The sequence below is a fragment of the Cyprinodon tularosa genome, unplaced genomic scaffold (genome assembly GCF_016077235.1).
Source record: "Cyprinodon tularosa strain WSP-4 unplaced genomic scaffold, ASM1607723v1 ctg12, whole genome shotgun sequence".
Taxonomy (NCBI): domain Eukaryota; kingdom Metazoa; phylum Chordata; class Actinopteri; order Cyprinodontiformes; family Cyprinodontidae; genus Cyprinodon; species Cyprinodon tularosa.
In genome coordinates, this window is record NW_024038003.1 from 1,909,776 (window position 1) to 1,932,593 (window position 22,818).

Genomic DNA, 22,818 nt, shown 5'->3' on the forward strand with positions numbered 1-22,818 from the left:
CGTTACGCCACTGCCCAAAACGTTATCTTTTTATTTAAAAAAAAAATGTAATTATTATTTAAAAAATAAACGGTCCAGTCCAGCAAATGTAGCTGATGCAGGGAGGAGAATGACGCACAGCAGGCGGAGAGGATCAGCACCACTGGCTGTGAGCGAAGCAGCCGCGCTGCAAAAATAAATAAATAAAATGCAGCGACTGAACACATTGACCGGAGTGATGTCTGTGCAGCTGAACGGGGAAATAAGTAAGATGAGAAGCGCTGCCGTTTAGCCACCGCCGCTCATTCCTGCAGAGGCTGACAGGGTTGCGCATCGGGATATGGACTCAGGGAATGCGGCCACCGGGGATGATGGGAGCCCTACAGGCGCAGGGGCCGCCGGATCCAGCCTGCAGCTTGACTTCGGGGACACCGGTAGGTACTGCAGCCTATGGGTTCCGAAAAATCCAAACCTCACAGCAGGTTTTGGTATATGTAATGTTGGGTTTTGACAGTTTATAAATAGGCTATAGGCGAACACAACGTTTTGAATGTTGAATTCACTGCAGCAGTAATTATAGTGGCTCCATGAAAGCTGCATGTTTGGGGATGTTTACGCACAGCCTGTTTGGATGAGCAAAGATAGCTTTATGAGGATGGAGCTGCTTTGCTGTCAACTGTGCACACACTATGCAAGATAAATGGAAATATGACTGCATATGTATTATTTTAATTCTTATAATCTCTGAAATATGTCAATCTGAAGGATAGCACATTTTAAAACAAATCACACTTTAATCATCCTTTGATTTGCTGCAAATAAGTGCATGGCTGTGCATTGTTGTTTATTTAGTAAAGCAGATTATAAACACCTGCAGAGAGCTCTTGTGGAAATCAACATCTATGGTTATGTTCAGTGATGCATAAATGTCATAGCTACAGACGGCCATTTCCACAGCTGATAAGAGGCATATTTAATCCTCTTTACTATGACACATACTCAGTCCCTCAGGACACATTTCAAAAGTGCCAAAGTGTGGTATTATAGTGTTATCCTTGGGCTGCCGCTAGTTTATTTTTTGTTTTTGTGCATACATTTTGAAACTGAGTGCTCCACTAGTGGGTCATCATGTTCAACATAAACATGACAGTGATCACTGCATGTTTGCTACCTGCTGCTCAGTGACATTTATTCTGCTCTGACCCTAATCCCACAGAGATTGCTTGTGTTCCTGCGCTACACCCATTGTCCCAGCATTAATCTACAGGTTACAGGTGTTGGCACTCTGATGAATAAAAAAAAAAGTAAAAGGCTTTTTTAGGTAAAGCTGCTTAAAGTGGGCCACGAAAGCAAAGCAAATTAATCCAATAAACACAAATCACCTAATTTTATACCAAATAACCATACTCACATATTTACTTATGCATTTTTATCTTGCCTTTCTAAGTCAAAGTTCTAATTGTTCTTACAAAACCAATATATTACAGTAGAATTTTTTTAAAACTTATTTTGATCAAAATACGTTGGTCATTTTAACAGCTGTTAAAACTTGTACTACTTCCCCACACTCCCTACTACACTGTCTCTTTCTGCACTTCGCTCAATGTCTGAACTCTATGTCACCCTGTCACCCCTGACCTACTATGGCTAGACGCCAGTCTGCTAAGTAGCTTATTGTTAGCTTTGATGTGAACTACATTGAGGAATCCATATATAAAGTCCATCGATCCATCTTCTCCCAGTTATTCTGTTAGGGTCAGGTTGGCCTGGTGCCGATCTCTGGCAGTCTATTGGCGAGAGAAGGCGTACACCCTGGACAGGTCACTAGTCTGTCACAGGACAACACAGAGACAGACAAAGACATGGAACCATGCAGACACACACAAACACACACACACGGGCAATTTAGAGAAGCCATTTAACCTAACAGTCATTTTTTTTGGACTGGAGGATCCGAAGCTGGAGTACCCAGAAAGAATCCATGCATTTACAGAGAGGACATGCAAACTCCATGCAGAAAGACCCAGGGCTGGGTATCGAATCCAGAACATTCTTGCTGCAAGGCAACAGTGCTACAAACTGTGTTACCATGCAGCCTGGTACATATGAAGTAATTTTGGACAAAAATGCATAAACATGTTTTTGAAGACATATCTCTTGGATCAACACTAGATTTGGTGAACATACCCAAAATTGTATACTTCCCTGAAATTGTCGGCACACTCTCTGTGAAAGCTATAGAAAGAACTATAATTTACGCAACAAATTAAAATTCTGTCTTAAACTTGAGGTCAACATCATTTCAAAGCCAGCACCCAACCAACAAGGAGTTATTCCCTGAAGGACTAAGAAACAGTAGTTGAAATGTGATAGACCAACGCCAAGTAGTGTATTATTGTAAGCCTAAAGGATCATTTAGTTTTAACAAAAAAAGCGAAAACTATGGGCTGAATTTTTGGTTTGCCGCCTTCAGTTAATACTTCACACAACTCTGTTTTATAGAGTGATTGCCTCAAAATGGTTGTACAAAAAAAATAAGAGGTTAAGGCCCCGTCCACACAAAGTCAAAACAAACACGAAACGCTGATATTTTCCAAAACGTTTGCCGTAAAGACGGAGACGTAAAATAAATGTGAGCGTCCACACGAATGCATGAAAACGCTGCAAAATGTATGCCAGGCCTGTAAGTGGCGCTGTGGTGCCAAAGAAAAAATAAGCGACGAATGTTGGGCATGCGCACTAATATTTATACATGGTTGCCCTGCGGGTCCATTTTCGTGGTTAAATTAAAATTAAGGTGCTGAACTATGTGGTCGATATTGCTCTGTTCTTCCTGGAGATATTCCAGAAGAAGAAGATTCGGTAGTAAGCCCGACAGCAGGGTGAGTAGCATTAGCAGCAACGGCGCCATTGTTGTTGTGATACTGGTCGCGCATGCGTGTTTAGAGGCGACGCTATGACGCATGAGTGTAAAAAAAAATATGCGGTTAGAGCGTAAAGATGGAAACGCCAAAACGGCGTTTCGAAATCTTCCCACTCTGAAGGCTGAATAAAAAAAAGATCGTTTACAGACCCCCGAAACGCCGGCTTCGTGTGGACGAGAGGCTGGTTTGGTGAAAAATTTGTGCGTTTAGGCCAGGGTTCTTCTTCGTGTGGACGGGGCCTAAGGGTTCCATCAGTTATGTCGAGGCGTATTTCATGAGTTTATTTTCTATAATCATTCTGTTGAAGCAGGACTGAAATGCAATGTCTGACTTTCATTTGTCTATTTTCATATGACATTTATTCATTAGTACTTCTGTGAGATTCAAGTAAATTCCATGACATTGTGGTTTTTTCTTGTGTTAAATGAGGGGCATCAACAATTCTGTCCATGTTTGTTTGTTGAATAGTGCTTACATCCAGCTTGCATGCCAAAATCTGCCTGCTAGCTGCAAATCTCTTCTCTTTTGTGTGGTGACAAACCCACTGTAAACCTACTCAACCGCAACCAGAGGACTGGAATAGAATAAAAAACAATGTGATGTTTACATTGTTAAATGTGACCTGAATACCCCAGTGATTTATGTGTTGTTGTTTTTTTTGTAACTGTAGGTATATTGTTAATGCAATTAGTCTGCCTTGGTTTGCATTTTAGAATATTTTAACATTATATTCAATTTAAAATCTGGTTGTAGGTAGAATATTGTCCTGTTAGAACCTCCAACACTGCTTAAAGCTACCAACAGGTTTCTCTTAGGATTTCCCTGTTTGATTTCCTGACCAGTTCCCTGCTGAAGAAAACATTTCCACATCATGATGCTGCAATCACTATGTTTAAATCTGGGCATGTTGTGTTCAGGTTGATTTCTTTGTATAGTCTCAGTTGACCAAATCTTTGTGTTGCAGCGGTTTGCTGAGTTCCTAACATAACTTGTGGAAACTTTACATGAGACATTTAATGGTCTGTCAATGATTTATTGCTTTTGCCATATTTCCTCCATGGTCTGATTTGTGGACTGCATGAATTCTAATTGTCTTTTTAACAGAAAGGACTTCGGACTTGGCTGCTTATCTGATTAATGCTAAAAGCTAATATGCTGGTAAAGATTCTCAGTCATCCAGGTCATAGTCATTCCAAAAAAAGAAAATGAAAACAATCCACTGGACTTTGGATAGGAAGCGAAACGTCTTCAAACTTGGGGAAAAAAAAGTGGATTGTTTTTAATGCTCTTGTTTAGATGGAACACTTTTTCTTTTTTTTAGATAATAAAGTTTACTCTACGAGATGCCCAAAGCGTGGAATATGGATTCGGACCTACAGCTGTATAAACACGTATCTTAATTGAATTTATTTAATGCAAACATTTAATTTGTTTAATGACTGTGTTTGTTTCCACTAACCCAAACAAACAATAAAAAAAGAAATCAATATAAATTATTTTACATTGCCCTGCTTTAGGGAGGGCTCTATCTTCTGCAGTCTCTGCTGTGTTTAACTTTTTGAGGCTTCAATATGTATTAGCCCTGCTCATTAGCAGAACTCATCTTCCTCCTGATTACATATAGCAAACTACAAATTAGCATAAAAGGCTATACTCCAAGTAGTCAGAACCATAGCGTGATGTCTATTTCTGATAAACTTCCTCTTCCTGTCTAACAGCCCAACGCATACACAGACAGCATGGGTCTCCCGTGTCTGGTGGAAAGATTCTTTTTAATCCTTAAGAGTGATTGGTTGCTGATGTGATCTGCAGTGCCCAGCCAATGGTAGCTCTCAGATTAGGGAGGAAGTCAATCCAATAGAGTTTTTACCTTGCCTGTACAAATCTACAAATCTCACTGATCCAGATATAGAAAGCAGAAGACCTCAAGGCTGTGAGAGATTTTGCTTCTGGTTCCTTTTGCTCTAGTTTTTTTAATTTGTTTTCATTTTTATCAGTTTTGCTGGATCATCAAACCTAAACAAAACCTTAACCTGTTGTTGTTGAACTCTTCTTCTGGTGAGTTAAAACACCAATTATTCCGTAGCAAGGGTAACGTAATGTTGTTAAATGACCCTTTTGGAGTTAAGGTATTATTTAGAGCGGCTGCTATATGCAACTGCTGGTAAATATCGCTTTTAGGAAATTATAACCTATGGTGGTAAAATTACAGCCACTTGGAAAGCCTATTGCCCTTTTTTGTGCTTGTACTTTGGTGACATTCATCAACACCACAAGCTTGAATTTAGAGCCGCCATAACACATTAAATAACAAATAACATTAAATAATGCATTGATTTAGACACTTCTTGATCCTCCTCTCCTCTGTGTCTACAGATTCAACCCAGAAAGCTCAAATAACGGAGGTGAGAGGCTACTTCACGCGATACACCTGTCCTTCTCATCTGTCCTTTGGGTTTATTCTACCTACTGTTTTGAGTTATTGCATAATTCAGCTCAACTTTATGGGGCTTTAAACATTGTCTTTGTCACAGTTACAATGGCTTTCCCTTGTTTGTTTCTGGTTTCAGATGCCATCCCTGTTTGGTACGGAACCAGCTCGCGAGAAGAAGATTGGCCATAGGAGAGTAGATGCCCATGGAGAGACAACATACAAAAAAGTGAGCTTTTCCTTTATTTAAAATTCTCTTTCCATTCATATTTGTTTTCTGAAATGTGTGAGATTCTCTCCACCTTCAGACCACCTCATCTGCCTTGAGAGGGGCAATCCAGCTGGGGATCGGATACACAGTTGGCAACCTCAGCTCCAAGCCTGAGAGAGATGTCCTCATGCAGGATTTCTATGTGGTGGAGAGCATCTTCTTCCCAAGGTGTGTGTGTGTGTGCTGGGGTGTTGCATAAAATTACATTTGTTGTAACTTTCAAACCATATTAAATATTATATTAGACCTAGTATAATATAAGTCCTAAATGTCTCTTTTAGTGAAGGTAGCAACCTCACTCCGGCTCATCACTACCCGGACTTCAGGTTTAAAACCTACGCCCCCGTGGCTTTCCGCTACTTCAGGGAGCTGTTCGGGATCCGACCAGACGACTACCTGGTAAGGTCTATAACACAGATTATAATCCAAGCAAGTATAAAACACAGATTATGTTATATATCTCCTTACAAGCATTTATATATCTGTGTGTCCTTTTAAAGTGACATGCAACAGTCTTACACTGTGTTTAATTTGGATTTTATGTGAAGGGTAATTTAAATGTATCTATTCTTTTTTGTTTTTGGCAAAAAACATCAACTATTTAAGGTGTTATACGAATTTTATACAGCCTAAATATAAGTAAAACATATCTTGCTAAAGTACTATTATATATCTAATTTATCTAAATTGTTTAATTGGCCCAATTTAATCTTAGTATAAATCCAGCAGTTCTGTGAAAGCCTCAAAGGTTTGTTTGGGAACAATAATTAAATCAAAAATCCTAAAAACCAGTGAGGGAAAGCTTTTAGCACCTTACAGGGCACTGTTTAACCAATCATCTGAAAATAAATATAGTGTGGCGCAACAGTATACTTACTGATACATGGCTATCCACCTAAAGTGAAAGGTTGCTAAAAAAGAGCATTAACTAGAGAAGCAGTTATAATGTCAGAGTTAACAGGTGGGAGGATGTTGGCAGGACAAATATTTGTTATGCACTCATAACTGGCCTTTATTAAACAGTGTCAGGAAAAAAGATTCATAAAAAGAAATTCTATAACAGGTGAAACTTCACGTCCTGCATGGTGCTTTGTCTTCTTTAAGTCACGTAGACACAATGAACATGTGAAAGAAGGTAGATTAACTGGGCCTTGATGCAACACTTAATAGAGTTTACAGGAAGAGATATGCAGCAAAGTACAGATGAAGCTCAAAAGAAAACTGGTGAATGGCTGTAAAAGGCTTGAGGATGAGAAAAGGGTTGTTTTTCCTGTACAATAGCAGAAAATTTATGCGTATAGTCAAACGGACAAGGCAAAGGTCCAACTCTTACTTATCTTTAAGAATGATCCAATCAAACACTAGACCTAAATCAGATAGATATTGTTTGCTGAGGGTAATATGAGTGAAATGGGTGAAAAAACTGAGCAACATAAATTGAAGTAAATTTATTCCAATATTTTGCATTGAAGTATCGACAGGCACTGTGTTCTTATATTTCTGGATAGTGGTTCATGTTAAACCAGATAAAAGCAGCCAAAATGCTCTTTATTTGCACAAAAACACTCAGCTGCAAACGATTATAAGGTAAAAATCTTACTGTATTACACTGAGTGCAGTTTTAGTCTATACTATATTATACAGTAAATAGCTTTGAAGTGTCATTTGTAACTATGTGATAGACCTTTTTCGACGTACACGGTGCTTCCTGAGGCAACTGGGGGGTTAAAATCTAAGAAACTGATGACCTTTAAGAGTCCATAGGTGCATGTAAACATTTCCTCATGAAAATCTTCATAGCAGTGTTCTTGCACAAGCCTTTGCGGATCATGGATATCATGGTGAACCGTGGCCATATACATAGTGACAGCCGTACGTTGAAGCATCCGGCCCTGCTAAGGGGATTAGCAGAGAAAAGCCTTCCTTTGAGACAGTGGATTCTCCACAATTTACATTTGTTTGTATCTTCTTGCTGTTGCTCTGCCTGTTGAGCAGGAGTTTAATATTTTCTAGTAACTCACAATGAGTACATTTTGCAAACTACATATATGCTCAACCTTTGTTTGTTCTTAGCTTAAGTCTCAATGCCCTTTCCAAGCAATTCATGTATGGTAAGATTGTCAGAGTAAGCATTGATGCTGTATTGCATTTGTTTGTTCAAGATGTCTGTACTAATGTCACCTTGCATTTTCCACACCAGAACTGGTTTTGATGTGTTGTTCTGCAGCACACAAGTTAGTCACATTTTAATGACTTGACCCAGACTGCATTGCTTGAGATAAACATAGAGGAAAATACTTAATAGACACAAAGGAGGCTGTCGGAACACTAGATATACTGTCCATGGACTGAGAAAACCCGGTCAGGAAAGAAACAGACTGACCAAATGCCTTGTAGTTCAACAGCTTTGTGGTCAGAGGAGACAATTTTGGAAAACACACAATGGCTCCTCCATTTTGGAGAACTAGTACATTGCATAAAGTCTGTTTAATAATTAATGAGGAAGACTTTCTCTAGATTCTTTTTTGCTTCTTAAAGCACAAGTAGATGGGCTATATTTGGAAATAGATTGGTTTTTCACTCACAGCAGCTTAAAACACATTAAAACTCCATTAGAATTAGAAAATACTGGCCAACAAGACCTCGAGTACAATAAAAATATGTGCACAATGCCTAAAAATCGAGTGCTGGCCATGAGAACAACCAATTTGAACAAATCATATCATTTTGTCTATAAAGATAAGTTAGGTTTCTTTGCAACAGGAGTTTGTAGATCGTTAAGAATATCTGTGGTTAAGGTGCAACTTCTTAATAGCCTTTTAATAATAGGTTATTAGGAAAGTAAGTGTTAATGTTTTATGTGTGTTTATGATAACATTTAAGGTATTTTTGAATTTGATTGAATGTAAGTGTATATTTTGACCATTGTGTAGATAATTAAAGATAACATAAAGCAAATTTATAAATGGAACAATAAAAACCCACTGAACATGTGCTTTGTTTTATTATTCCTTCGCTAAAAATTATTGTGATACCATGGCTTAACAATCAGCTGTTTTCTCTTTTTATTTAAAACAAAAGCTCCTGACTTTGTAGCGCTATTTTGATCCTTTTGAATAGTAATACAGAAATGTTACATTTATTGTTACCTGAAAACAAAATGTAGATGATTTCATTAAATTGAAAATGATAATTTATTAATTTTAAGCAGATAAAACAGTGGTCTTGTGTTTATACTGTATTTTCCCATGATGTAAATCTAAGCGACAGACTTGATAGATCAAATTCTAATCCGTTTGTCCTTTCTCTCTCTCTCTGTCTAGTATTCGCTGTGTAATGAGCCACTGATTGAGCTGAGTAATCCGGGAGCGAGCGGCTCCATATTCTATGTGACCAGTGATGACGAGTTTATCATCAAAACTGTCCTGCACAAGGAGGCTGAATTTCTGCAGAAATTACTCCCTGGATATTATATGGTAAAAAAATAGTAGTTCTCTTGAAACATTTTCTGAATGGGATTCTGAAATGTATCTTTAGATTCAGTGCCATAAACAATCATTTGACCCCTTACATATTTATTTTCTTTCCACTTCTTTGTCCCAATTACATGTTCTATATCATCAAAGCAATTTAAATCAGACAGACATATCAGTAGGAAAAGGTTTTTCAAGCCACCTGCACATTGGTGAAAATTACCCCTCTCGATTGATTTATAAATTAAATAATGAACTACTGTATATCTTCTGCAGGCCGTAATGCTAACCTGCCTGACTGGTAGGAAAAAAGATGAAATAGAGTCTGCTTGACAACATGAAGTAGGTTAAAAATTAACATACCAGAACTCTACCAATAGTTACATTATTACTCATCCAGGAAGTCATAGAAGAAACCTCAACAACATGTGAAGCAACTTCTAAAAGATCCAAAAGAGTTTTTGAAAAAAGTATCTTTAGACTGATGAAACAAAAGGGGGACTTAGGGTCAAACATAGTAGTAGTAGTTTGAAGGTCGAGGCCTACTTTGCTGCTTCAGAACATATGAATTCATCTCTTTGAAGAGAAGTGGGATCCTGTCTAATTATAATCTTAATTTTAACCAGAATTCCAATAGCCAAGTCTAAATGACTGAAAAATGTAAGTAAAGGTTTTGGAGAGTCCTAGTCAAAGTCTGACCTTTAAAACTGTAAAATGTTCTTATATAAGCTACGTATTTGGGCTAAAATAACTCAGATCCAGCAGAATTAAAATACAATTGCGACAAAATTCCTTCAATATAACTCACTGACAGTTATCATAAAAGCATGAAAGCAGTCGATGCCAAAGGTGACAGAACCAATTTCACATAGAGCTCTGTGGGTGTAGCTTTTTCTCCCTTGATTAATTTGTTTATCACCATTTATAAAGTGCAGTTTGAGTTAATTGCGACTATGTTTGTCTGATATTTCAGTTTGTTTATTGATCCGTAAAAATAGAGTGGGATGAAATATTTGCCTATTAAACTAAGCAGATATTTTTTCATGTCACTCTAAATTTAGCATTTTATAGTTTCTACAATAGCTGCCCATGGACCATGGGCTGTTTGTGTACAATCCTCATACTTAAGTGGAGAATCTTCTAGTCCAGTTGATCCTCTTTATCCACCCCCGGTGCTGGCTCTCAGTCAGGTGTGACATCAGTAGGTGACTTTGTGATAGGTTAAAGCTCACATACATGCTCAGTTCTCAGGAGATAAGCATGCACTCAGGCCTGTGCTGTGGTCTGATGGAGTCACACTCTTTGGCAGGTGCAAACGCCAGCGGGACAAAAGCCAATTACCACTAATATGCTCTGTTTCCTTTTTCTGTCTATTTTTTTTTAACCCTTCATCCAGAACTTGAACCAGAACCCTCGCACATTGCTGCCCAAGTTCTTTGGCCTCTACTGCATCCAGTGTGGAGGCAAGAACATTCGAATAATTGTGATGAACAATATATTGCCACGCTCGGTTAGCATGCACCTCAAGTTTGACCTAAAGGGCTCGACGTACAAGAGGCAAGCATCCAAGAAGGAAAGAGAAAAGTCCAAACCCACATTTAAAGATCTGGATTTTTTGTGTGACATTCCTGACGGCCTCACACTGGATCAGGAAACGTACAACGCTTTGGTCAAAACTTTGCAAAGAGACTGCCTGGTGAGAAAGAAAGCAAAGGGAGGGAGGGTACATAATAGATACTGTAAAGGAGAAGAAAATACAGAATGACTAATACAGAAACTTACATTTAACCTCTTGCAAAACATTTAAATTATGTTGTAAGAAAACATGTCTGATCACGCCTTATTTTGCTGTAGGTTCTGGAGAGCTTTAAGATTATGGATTACAGTTTGCTGCTTGGCATCCATAACAAAAGCCTAGCAGAGAAACAAAATCAGTCCCAGGGATCACCAGCAGGAGGCGGTGATGAGAAGAAGCCCTCAGGACAGAGGGCTCTGTATTCCACTGCTATAGAGTCCATACAAGGAGGGACCACATGCAGGGAAACTCTGGAACATGATGACACGTAAGATCCTAGTTCATAACATTCATAGTAATATTCTTACTGTATTTAAACCTGGTGGCAATTTGTTTTTCCTGTCTAGTATGGGAGGTATTCCAGCTATGGGAAGTAAGGGAGAGCGCCTCCTTCTGTTCATTGGGATTATTGACATTCTGCAGTCCTACAGGTATGGAAACCAGCACATCTGTTGTATTTTAATCACCTAAAGAGCTGACTAGAATCATATATTGCACTGTGTTTTTCTTTCTTCTTTAGAATAGAGACATAACATACTAGTTTAAAAGTGCAAGTTTAAATAAGTTAATTAGTTGTGTCTAAAGTCAGTTTTCAAGTGACAGTGTCTTTTGTGGTTTACTTTTTTCATTTCACACTAAATCCAATTAACGCCTTATTAGGCTTCTGCAGAACTAATAGTAATAATAAGAAGAATAAGAATAATTAAAGATAGTGGTAATTAAAAGAAAGAATTAAAAGAATTATAAGAATGAATTTTTGACACCCTGATTTCCTCTTAAACTGTCAATGAATCTTCATACGGGGGAGCAGTATGCAGTTTGGGCCCAGAGTTTAAGGTCTCTTTCATTATATTTTCATGTATGGTTAGAAAATATATATATAAAACCACAGTGGGTTTAACCATAGAAATCAATCCTAATGTGAATAAATAAATAAACATTTGATATATGAGTGAATAAGGTGGAAAATGTAAGAAACTACCTAAAATGCTCATGATTGTTTCTAATACTCTTAAGCTAAATCCAGTCAGCCAGTTGCCTTTAAAAGTCACCTCTGCATGGCATCTAATCTCATCTAATCTCAGAATAAATCCAGCTGTTCTATAAAGGCTTTATGGGTAAGACTATTTATGAACAAATAATTTGGAAATCAAAAAGCACAACAAAGAGGGCAGGATAAAGTGGGAAAAGCTTAAAGGAGGACTTGAAACTAAATCCTCATTTCGTCTATCTTGCTGTCAACATAATCAAAAAACAGAGAGAGTCTGGTTCAACAAACCAGGAAAGTTAGCCAGCTAAATCGACAGGCCACAAGATCAGAACCTGAGCTTGGGAGACCCTTAGAAAATTTTTTTTTGTATAGCTATCAGATCTCTACTTGGTAAATCTCTGTTCTATTTATGTAACAGAGATTAATGAAAGAAAGGAATATAAATAATTTTTTGTCCACCATAAGTCAGGAGGAGGCAAACCTTTGGAAATGGATGCGTTCAGATGGAATTGAAATTTAGGCTTAAACAAAGAGCCAGGGTTGCAAGGTATATTCAGGTGTTAGAATGTCCTCCTTAAAAAAAGACCTAAATACCATTAAAAATGTGCTTTAAATTCTATGTTAATATACGCTCTGTACCAAATCCAAGGGCGTAGGTTTGATTTGAACTTTGGTAGGGACACAATTGGTCAGGTGTCATTGGTGCTATGCAATATGCATGCCTTTTTTTATGCTCGATGTGGGCATCCGTGCTGATAAGAGGAATTCATTGTTAAAAGAGAAAAGCAACATTTTGCTCCATTAATAAAAATGTTATAAGCACTACACTCATTAGATGCTGTTTATCAATGTTTGAAGTATCACCGGCTCTGATGAATGTGGAATTAGGACTGTTTTTCACTTTGAAAATGGTTTCATTTGAATCACTAAGACAGAAGGTAAATACAGTATTTTCTTTTGAAGATATAGAATTATGCAGAGGTAAACCCCACTCTTATATTTTTTCCTTACTATGCTCTCTCTGTATCAAGCAAAATAATACATTCATTAAAATATTAACTTCACTATAAAAGTTGAACATCTGGGCTGTAGTTACTCTGTGCTGCCCATTTCAGGTATTTTACCTGGGGCTGAAAAAATGAATTATATTAATTGATTATTTCAATAATCGTCAACTAATTTAGTGATTGATTCATCATTAACTGAAGAATAGAGACTATAAAACATAATCTAAATGTAAAATGTGCCTTTCCCCGGCAGAGCAACCCACTTAAATCAGTAATTATACCAAAATTGTAAAAATACTATATATATATATATATATATATATATATATATATATATATATATATATATATATATATATATATATATATATATATATATATATATATAAAATATTTTAAAAAATGTTTTTGTCTGTCAATATTCTCCATCCAGAACTCCTCATGTGGAAATATTTTAGTTTCACCTGGTTTATTTAGACATCAGCTGAAGCACTGAAAGGCAGCTGCTTCACCTACAAGCTGCCCTGCATCATTATTACTGGATATCTGTGTTTCCTATAATCATATAATGTATAAGTGCATTTTTAATAGTAAAGGATTAAATGACTGTTTAAATAGCTCCTTATGTATATTTTCTTTTTCAGTGGCATCATCTACAAACACAACACTAAGGATGAGCCTAAGTGTATTCAAATATAAAATCACTTTTAACAATTATAAAAGACAATATAACACTATCTTATCTGTAATTTAATATCAAAAATAAACAGCCATATTAAAGCATTTTTACCAGACATTAATGTTTGTACTAATTTACTTATAGACTGTTTGGAAATCTATGTAAGATAAAATGAATGTTGATATTCTTCATCTGTTTGTTCTTGTCTTTATCCTATTTCTAGAAGTATAAATAGTCAATTAAATTACTATTATTATGTGGAACCCTAATTATGCTTTTTAAACGATAAACAGCAGATGTTTAGGCGCAATTTCTTGTTGTTATACTCTATAAAGAGAAATAACACCTGCTAATAATTATACCTGAACTTCTTCAAAGAGTCATCAAAAAATGAAAACAGTAACAGCAACTAAATATTGGTAAAAAGGAAACCCTCACATTTTCTTTTTTAGGTGGCTGTGGCTAAGAATCAGAAATGTTGATGGCTTACAGCCTTTATTTGCCCAATTTTCCAGCAGTCTTCAGAACTCCTGGCTGACTCAGAATATTTCGTTTTATAAAAGAAAAAAAAAGGTTTTTGTTTTTTAGTGTACATGATATTATTATTATTTTTTTATTGGGACTTGTTTTGTAGCCTAATAATAACCGCAGCATTCTAATGTGAATACATTTTCAATGTTGTGCTCCAAGCACACGCGGACTAGAAAACAGCCAATCAGAGGGAGAGAAGGCGGAACCTAAGGCAGAACAACCAATGAGAGTTGAGTTAAACAGCGCAGCACAGTTCCATGCGCTGCTACATGAAAGGGACAGGAGAGACCAGGCAGAGGAGCTGCGAGAGGAAAAGAAGCCACCGCTGCAACAACTACTGCTGTAAATTATAAACATGTTGCTCACATCCAATTATTGGTAGGGACAATTAGGTCGGTTCAAAATTTTGGTAGGGACATGTCCCTATGGTCCCTATGCAAACCTACGCCCATGACCAAATCTGACCCAACATGAGCTCTATTGCAAAGAGGAAATGGGCAAAACTGTGATGTCCTAGAAGTTGGTGTAGACATAACCCAAAAGACTGGAAGATGTAACTGCAGCGACAGAAGGTTCTTTAGAGTTCTGACTGATAGAACTCTATCAGAATACAAATGGCTGATAGATTTTCAGCACTTCTATTCGTAAAAAAAAAAGAATTAAATGTTGTAAAACTTCTGTTAACAATAACGTATCTGGATGCAACATGTCACTGTGTTTTTTTTGCATTTGCTTTGAATATTACTTTAATTAATACTGCAAGGAAATGGAAGGGAATAAATAACAACCCATTCTTTAACTAGTTTAAAATGAGCATCAATGCTTCTGTGTAAGTCTATAATTAAATGTAATTGTCTTTTCTGACAGATTGATTAAAAAACTGGAACACTCTTGGAAGTCTCTGATCCACGATGGAGTAAGTTGCTTTCATGTGGCTGCTTTAATTCACCGATCAACATGAAGCTATATATTTGTACAAACTAATTAACTGTGTTCTTTCCATTGTCATTGTTTTTGGGAAGCTGTAATTAACTATAAACACTGGTTGTCTTTTAAATACAGGACACAGTATCTGTCCACAGGCCTAGCTTTTATGCAGAGAGGTTCTTTAAGTTCTGTAGCACAGTTGTCTTCAGGAAAAGCTGCTGTGAGTTCCATACTTCAAATTATTTTTCATTTTTTTTATTACTGGTATAAGTATTTAATATTCCAGCAATGTTTCGAGGTAAATGACTTCCTTCTTTTCCAGCATTACGACCATCTCCATCTAAGAGAGGTCGAGGGGCTCTCTCCTCATCCAAGTACAGTGCTGGAGCTGGACAGCGTCCCTCGCTGACTGAAGAAAGGCAGGAGAACCTGGAGAACTTGGAGAACCTGAGAGGAATCCGCAGCTTCTCTATAGTAGAGGAGAACGGTATGTTATCCTACAGACTCCTCCGATTCTGAATAGGAGCTTTGATGTAAATTGCAGTAAAGCAGCAATACTTAAATGTTACCCATAACTTTTGTTTTTCACTCTTATTTTATTACCTGAACACATCTATTACTCACCTTTGAATACTTTTAACCCCAAAGGTTTACTGTTGAGTATTCAGCTGAAAGAACTTTTTAACATATCTGTGATGTAGAAATAACCGAAAAGGCTAACCAACATGCCTGATTCATTTCAAAATCAGTGTTAACTGGCATAGCTGTCTTCTTCTTCTCTGACTCACGCTGATACACTAAGATGAAAGGAAATTGCTTAAGATGTTCAGGAAAAGCACATTTTAAACATAAAAAACATGGAACACCAGTATTGCTGTCCAGAGAGCTATACTCCAAAATCATCATCTTAAGGCTTAGCAATTGACGAGCTAAATTTATGTAGAAATGTTACAGTGTACGATCAGATGAGGTTAAGGTTTATGTGTTTGCCTACAGTGACCAAACGTATGTTGGGATGAGTCCATGTAACAAACATTGCACCACTAAAAGAGAAGTGGTGCAACGTGGGGGCACGGTGGGGGCAGAATCATGATCGGTGCCTCTTTTACCTACTGCTCTATTGGAGAACTTCCTCCAGATTTCTTTTTTTTATTATTTCATCTCATATCAACAACTAGATGCTTGCAACACAAGTGATTGTTCAAACTGGAAAATTATCCACAACAAACATTGAAACTACATTGAGATTTAATAAAGCAGGTTTACTTTATGCTTCCAGTCAGAACTGTATATAAAACGTGTGTACAGTTTTACTGTTGGAACAAAAGGTGTAGAAATATATGATTTTAATATTGTAAATTTGCTGCGTTTAGGCAAAGAGCCACCCTGCACCCCCCCATCATTGGAAGATGCAACGACTGCATCTATTGCAACCACTCTGTCATCTGACAACTCTTTACCAACCACCCCGTTCGACACTCCAGAGCATCCGCGCTTCAGAAGGCCAATGCATTCACCCAACATAGTCAGGTCAGAAATATTTGGTTTACATGTCATTAGTTGCATCATGTGAGACCAATTCATTGTTAATGTGCAATCTTACCGTGTGTTCCCTTTTGTCCTAAAAAGATCCCAAAAAGAGCCACTTGCGGCCCACAGTGAACGTCAGGACACCATAACTGTGGAGGTGGAGCTGAGGTATGTGCATAACCAAAAAAATCACAGTAAAATGTCCCAATTTTTTCTTTGCAGTATTTGATTTGTTTGTGTGTTCTCATACAGCAAGATCCCACAGAGCACGGAACTCACACAGAGGACAGGAATCACGTCTTCCAGCCAACAATCACTCAGCCATCAGACCTGCACAGTTTCTTCATCCACCCCCAGTTCTACTTGTTCGTCCTCTGCATATTCCTCCGCCACCCTTCCTCCGTCCTTTGCGTCATCCTCCTCCTCTGCTCAATGTGTTGCCCAGTCATCTGCTACACTTTCTTCATCCATCCGTCCGTCTACCAAACCACTCACCTCTTCGTTAGCAGCTCAGTCTTTAACTCTTTCCTCCACAACCTCTGATTCAGCTGCACAATCTCTCCAGCATGCTGGGTTGTCTTCGAATTCCTCCAGCCACACTCCTGCCTCAGCTTTCACTCCCATTCACCCCGCATCTGCTAGCCCCTCTCAGCATCTTCCATCAACACCTCCCTCCTCTGTCCCCTCAACCCCCCAGTTGCCTCAGGAAGCACCGTCGAAAAAGGAACCTTCGGTGTCCAGCAGCCACAGTTCGCTGGATGCGGAGGTGCAGGTTTCTGACATTTACTTTGTAAGTTTCCATCCCAGTTCTTTCTGTTTCTATCTTAGAATATATTTTAAACAATTCAGGAAATAAAATGAACCAAAATCAAATGAGAGGTCATGATCGCATATTGGTCTTAATCAGTCGAGGCCAGGTAGGGAAGATAACTTGGTTTATGTATGATCTACTGGATCTTTTGCAGTGCTCCAGTCAGGATAGCGTGGTAGAGTTATGATGGTGAGAAGTTCTCTGTCTGCACGCACTATGGGAGCTGTCCTTTCTGCTTTATCTTTTATTTTCAATTGATCCCTGATACAAGCATTTGCCTGCTTCTAACTTAAGAATAAGCTGCTCAGCATGAAAGTCTTTCCATCAATCTGCATTTATTCCTTCAGTCATTTTCACTGTCTTGTCTCAGTCTGAGTTATTTTATACTCCTCCTCTTTTTTTCTGTGTAACCCTCTAACCCTTTCATATACCTCATTTGTTCATCTGTGTGTCCAACCATCAGTATGCAGACGGAAGATACTGGGTGTACTCTCCAGTTCTCGGTCGTCGTAAGCTTAACTCTAGTTCAAGTTACAACGTAAGTCGCAAGCTAGGTAGCTATAGCAGCCCTAAAGAGGGGAAGATATAGCATTGCTGCTCCCCATTTGAAAGGGATCATTTTCATATTCATTGTTATGATTCTGCAGGAAATGTGGCAGAAACAAATTATTTTTTCATGCATTATTTGCTGCTGATGGCTGCAGAAAAATGCATCTATCAGCCTTTCAATTTCCACCATCAGCAGTAAAGAATGGATGATGCATAATGTAAAATATATCCACAGTAGGTGTAGTTGGTTAATATCACCATAAATCGACTTATAGACACCCCTTAATGCATTGGCTTTGTAACTTAGAAGCTGCGATCCTTCCTTTTCTTTTGGTTTTAACTCTAATTAATAAAGTTGCACTGTGTACATATTAAAGTCAATAAAATGACTAGGGTTATAAAATGGTGAAAAGCTGTTAAAAAAAAGTTCAGGATTTTTAAGGCCTTTTATAGACTGTTAACCTCCAGTAGATAATTATTTCGATGTCTTCATTTTTACACATTCTTTGGTCATTGGTGCTGAGACCAACCAGCAATCCAAATCAAAAGTGTTCCTCATCTAAAACTTTCTTTAAAAAAACTCAAACAATCTCAAAACCAACAGACATTTATGGCAATATGAATTTATGAACCTTTATAACATCTTTATCTTTGCTGTTTAAACTAAATGTAATCATTATTTAAATCGCAAATTAAGGTTGATTGTGATGTAGGCTACAACTAGTGATTTTATGAGAAAAAATAATATAGAGCATTTCTCATAAGAGTAAATGCTAAATATAAAAGTGAAGCAATGTAAAAAAAAAACATCTGATAACAATTTAACATAAGAATATTTTCATAGATTTTGACACTTTTAAAATAGACTTATTTTGATTAGAAATGCTTCACATCCTCTTTCCTGGTATGCAGATGTGTATCATACAGAGACATCACTGGGGCTACACTATTTTATACTTCCATTTCCTGTGTGAAAAATCTTTGGCATCTTCCTGAAAGTTCCACCTAATGAAAAGTGAAGATAAACTATATTTCAAAGTTGATTATGTAACATTTGCCTAATCCATATTCACTTTTTTATGCAAGTTATTTTTTAATTCTGCTTTAGTCATTTCCCCTGTTAGAATAACCTCCAGCTTTAGCTTCTGGGGCCACTTCATTTGGTTTCTCCTGGAAAAATACTATTTTACTTTTAGCAGAGGATGCCTTGAAAAAATCCGGAACCATTCCTTAAACTTTTAAAATATACTAAACTACTTTAAGAGGACAAATCTACTTGGACTTCAAATTAACATGAAGCGGAATAACTATTTTGGACCTAACTTACACACAAGCACAGTGCAGCTTTATTGGATTATATGTATACAATGTTTTTTTTTTTCTCATACCTTTCCCTAAAACTCACCTTTTCTTTTTTCTTGTTTTTCTGCCTCCTGCTGGATATTTTTATAACTACAGACTCAGGAGGACCAGAGCTGTGTTTTCTCACCTTTTCACTGCAGCTCAGAGTCCAGAAGAGGCTCAGATGTGGATAGTGAAACAGTAAGTCAACAGTCCATTCATGATTCCCAGTAATCTCTAAAAATACCAGAGGAAATGATTTATGTATTCCCTTTCTCTCTCCTCTATCTGATATTAATCATCTCTATTCCTCCTTCAGTAATTTCAGTCGAAGACAGCAACGGTGGGCGGAGCCAGAGGCTTTCTCCACACACACAAAAGCTGGGAGGATTTAATGATAAAGGCAGCGGGACGCTGATGATTTACTGCTGGCTGCTGAAGCTGCATGTAGGAGTCTGCTTTGCTTACAGTAAATCTTATCATCAGACATTCAGCTGAAAGAGTGCAGCTTTGCATTATGCATTAAAAAAAACTATGTACAGGGAGATTTACTGCTAAAATGGTGGAAGACTATATTATAGCCTCACAGGACAATTTGTCCAAAAACAAAGAGGGGAAATATAAATCCTGAGGTATAATCAGCTTAGTGGCACTGTGAACGATTTTGGTGTTTGTGTTAAAACTCTGTCTTGTAATATGATGTATGATGAGATATAATATGATAATCATGCTCAAGAATCAAACTGATTTTACTCCAGTAACATAAACAAAGTGTCGTAGATTTGAATTGAAACCAAATCTTTCTCAAAAGACCAGAAATCTGTGCATGCAGATTGTTTGCAGGGAGAGCAGCCTAAGCAAGGTGGTTCAAACATTCCTTTCTCTAACTCTGCCTATGCAATATGTGTTATCGATTCCTCCTATTGACTCACTTGTAATTAGCCCGGACTTCTTTGTGCATCTGCTTTTCACTAGAAGGGAGTCTTCTCTGTTTAATTTGATTTTAGCACTTTAACTGTGTATATGGTTGATTTAAAAAAACAAAACAAAGAAAACTCTGAAATAGTGTATAGCCTTTGCATACACAGCAGTCTTACTCTTCCAGTGATGAGTAGTAAAAAAAAAGACCTGAAAGCAAAAGGTTTTGCTTAAAATGCCTTATCAATTAACTCATTAGGGCTTTTTTCAGATGAAGTCATGGAAAATTATGACAGAAGAATTTAAATATGGAAAAAATATATATTAATGTAAGTAAAAAACTAATATTACTAGCAGGGTTGAGATAAGATAGAGAAAAAAATGAAATATTGAGTCAAAAATATCTTTTGTAAGTCATCTGTTTTTTATGTGCTGCAGTACATGCATGTAGGTGTGTACATGCTACTTGTGTTGTGTCTGCATGTGTTTGCATGTCTACAATGTATGACTGGGAGACGCATATGTTATATTTTTCTGTGTTGAAATTGTCAAAAGGTATTTGTAAGAAATCATTAAATGCAGCAGCATCTCATCAGATTAGAAAATCAGCAGGAAATCAAGATTTTTCAGAAAACAATTCAAAAAGTGAACAGATTGAGTGCAATCAAATGATTCATTTTGAATGTTTAGATTTGTTAACTTTAATAAATATATAACCCAATAAGATTTATTGTTTCAATTTTAGAACCCATCATTTAGAACCCATAAAAAATATCTGCATTGAAAAGCAGTTATGAAAATGCTGCTCACACAGTTGGCCAGCTTTAACGTAAACCACATTCGTTCATTGCTAAAGAATATTATTCTATGTTTTTAGCGCAATCCTTCCAATAAAGATGCATGTGGCTCTTGGTTCAGAAGCATCCAAGTTCGACTCTCTGTCAAACTTTCTTTCCTCATGATCAAGACGCTTTATTTTCCAAAAAACAAACAGAATTTCTTACTGCAGTATGATGTGACAGGCAGATCATATCGGCTCATTTTGTTCCTTTTTATGCCACTCCAAAAAAATAAAAAAACAATAATCAATAGCGGTTAAAAACTGTATGGCTGCTTGCCTGAATCCAAGAGCTCACCTGGCCCCAATAGCTAACTCCAATATATTCCAGGTGCTGCAGTCTACCTGCAAGAAACAGCATAAATTATTTACAGAAGCAAAAATACAACTAAAGAAATTCATTATTTCATAATTAAGTCAACTCATACCAAAATATTTCATGTGATGTCATACTAAATACGATAAAAATAGTAAACTAGAAATAATAAATAATCAGTCATAAATCAAGCATTTGGCTCCAACAATGTTATTGGAACATTAAGTGGAAGGAAAAACATAAGAAAAGAGAATGCCGTCTTTCCGTAGTTGTAGTCTGTCCTGCAATGTTCTATTCCTAATTTTCCTTGCAGGATTTCGGGAGGGTTGGTCTTTCTAAAGAGGGCTTTAAGTAAAAGGTGGGATCCAACCCACAAGTTCTTGGATAGACTGGTGAACTTTCTCCTTGATAGGTCATCAGTTCAGCCAATAACACACCAGATGAATAACCATACATTTGAATACCTAATGGCATTTTACAGACAGCTTACTTTTATTACCATTAAAGACTTAATAGAAATACATTACATCAAATTGTATGTTTAAAATGTGTTTCACTTATTGAACTACTGCCATTGAATATTTTAAATTCCAGTTCACTGAGATTCCTTTGCATTTTAATTACCTGTTTTCATCCTCTGACTGTATGAAAAACAGTACTGCTGAGTCAGTGTTTAATGAAGCACGATACATTATAATGTTTGCAGAACTGAAAGATTTCCAGTTTTCTGGACACTTAACATTGCAATACATCCTCTTTGAACCTTTTAAAACATCAAGAGGAGAATTAGTCCCTGCCAGAGTTGCTTTTGTACTGTATTGTTTGAGACCGCTCATGTAAACTCGCCTGTTTGTGGGCGACAGTGTTTGTAGATTATCACTGTGAGAAAAAGAAATAAAATACTGTTGTGTAAATATTGCTGGTTAGTTTCTAATACGTTAAACCATCTGTCATGTTCTTCTCTTTTAGTCCACCAGATGGCACTGCAGTGCCTAAAAAGAAACAGATCTCAAAGTTGCTGCATCTTGATTGTTATACATCAACACACTGCTTTGTTATCTAAAATTGACCTCTCTTTGTTACATTGAGAATCACATCTCACTGTCTTGTGCTCTAAATTAAAAGACATCAGCGGGGCCGGTTTCTCTTTGTGTTCCCGATGGACTGTAAAAATGAGGCCAATATTTGAAGCCATGTTCCACCGCCCTCCTCATAACTGACAGGTTAATGCACATAAACATAATGATATGAAATCTTTATTGCTTCAGTGAGTATGGCTTGTTTGCTTTATGGACAAAGGCTGTAATGCCTACTAATAAGATGACAGATGGTAAAAAGATTCAATCATCCTTTCACACCAGCCAACTTATTTATGTTTTACCTGCAGTACATTGCTGGCTTTGTACATATTTTCAAATTTTATTTCAGGTGGCCATCATCTTCAATGGAAATTCTTTAGATATCTGAAAAGTTTGTCAATCTTTCTGAGACACTTTTATGAATCCAG

General features: G+C 37.1%; 1 protein-coding gene across 4 annotated transcripts; it reads left to right on the plus strand.

Moving 5' to 3' along the window:
* The first annotated feature begins 2 nt into the window (after positions 1–2).
* LOC119773711 (phosphatidylinositol 4-phosphate 5-kinase type-1 gamma-like) lies at positions 3–22,225 on the plus strand. 4 transcript variants are annotated; one of them, XR_005279449.1, is made up of 18 exons: positions 3–413; positions 5,280–5,308; positions 5,474–5,563; positions 5,643–5,773; positions 5,887–6,004; positions 8,929–9,081; positions 10,475–10,774; positions 10,933–11,141; positions 11,221–11,304; positions 14,949–14,997; positions 15,144–15,228; positions 15,331–15,495; positions 16,382–16,538; positions 16,638–16,706; positions 16,791–17,328; positions 17,504–17,538; positions 19,357–19,440; positions 19,559–22,225. XR_005279449.1 is itself a non-coding variant. In XM_038270833.1 (18 exons), the coding sequence occupies exons 1-18, from the start codon at positions 320–322 to the stop codon at positions 19,559–19,561; spliced, it is 2,433 nt and encodes an 810-aa protein (XP_038126761.1). In that variant the 5' UTR covers positions 3–319; the 3' UTR covers positions 19,562–22,225. The 4 variants fall into 4 exon arrangements, 3 of the variants coding, with proteins under 3 accessions (XP_038126761.1, XP_038126769.1, XP_038126777.1); XM_038270833.1 differs by lacking the exon at positions 17,504–17,538 and adding an exon at positions 17,813–17,887; XM_038270849.1 differs by lacking the exons at positions 3–413; positions 17,504–17,538 and adding exons at positions 4,799–4,961; positions 17,813–17,887.
* The last annotated feature ends 593 nt before the right edge of the window (positions 22,226–22,818 follow it).

What these genes read in the sequence shown, in the direction of transcription:
- LOC119773711 (XM_038270833.1), top strand. Translation starts at nt 320, where the DNA reads ATGGACTCAGGGAATGCGGCCACCGGGGATGATGGGAGCCCTACAGGC. An exon ending in GCTTGACTTCGGGGACACCG is followed by an intron (nt 414 to 5,279) that starts GTAGGTACTGCA and finishes CTGTGTCTACAG; the next exon opens with ATTCAACCCAGAAAGCTCAA. An exon ending in TCCGACCAGACGACTACCTG is followed by an intron (nt 6,005 to 8,928) that starts GTAAGGTCTATA and finishes CTCTCTGTCTAG; the next exon opens with TATTCGCTGTGTAATGAGCC.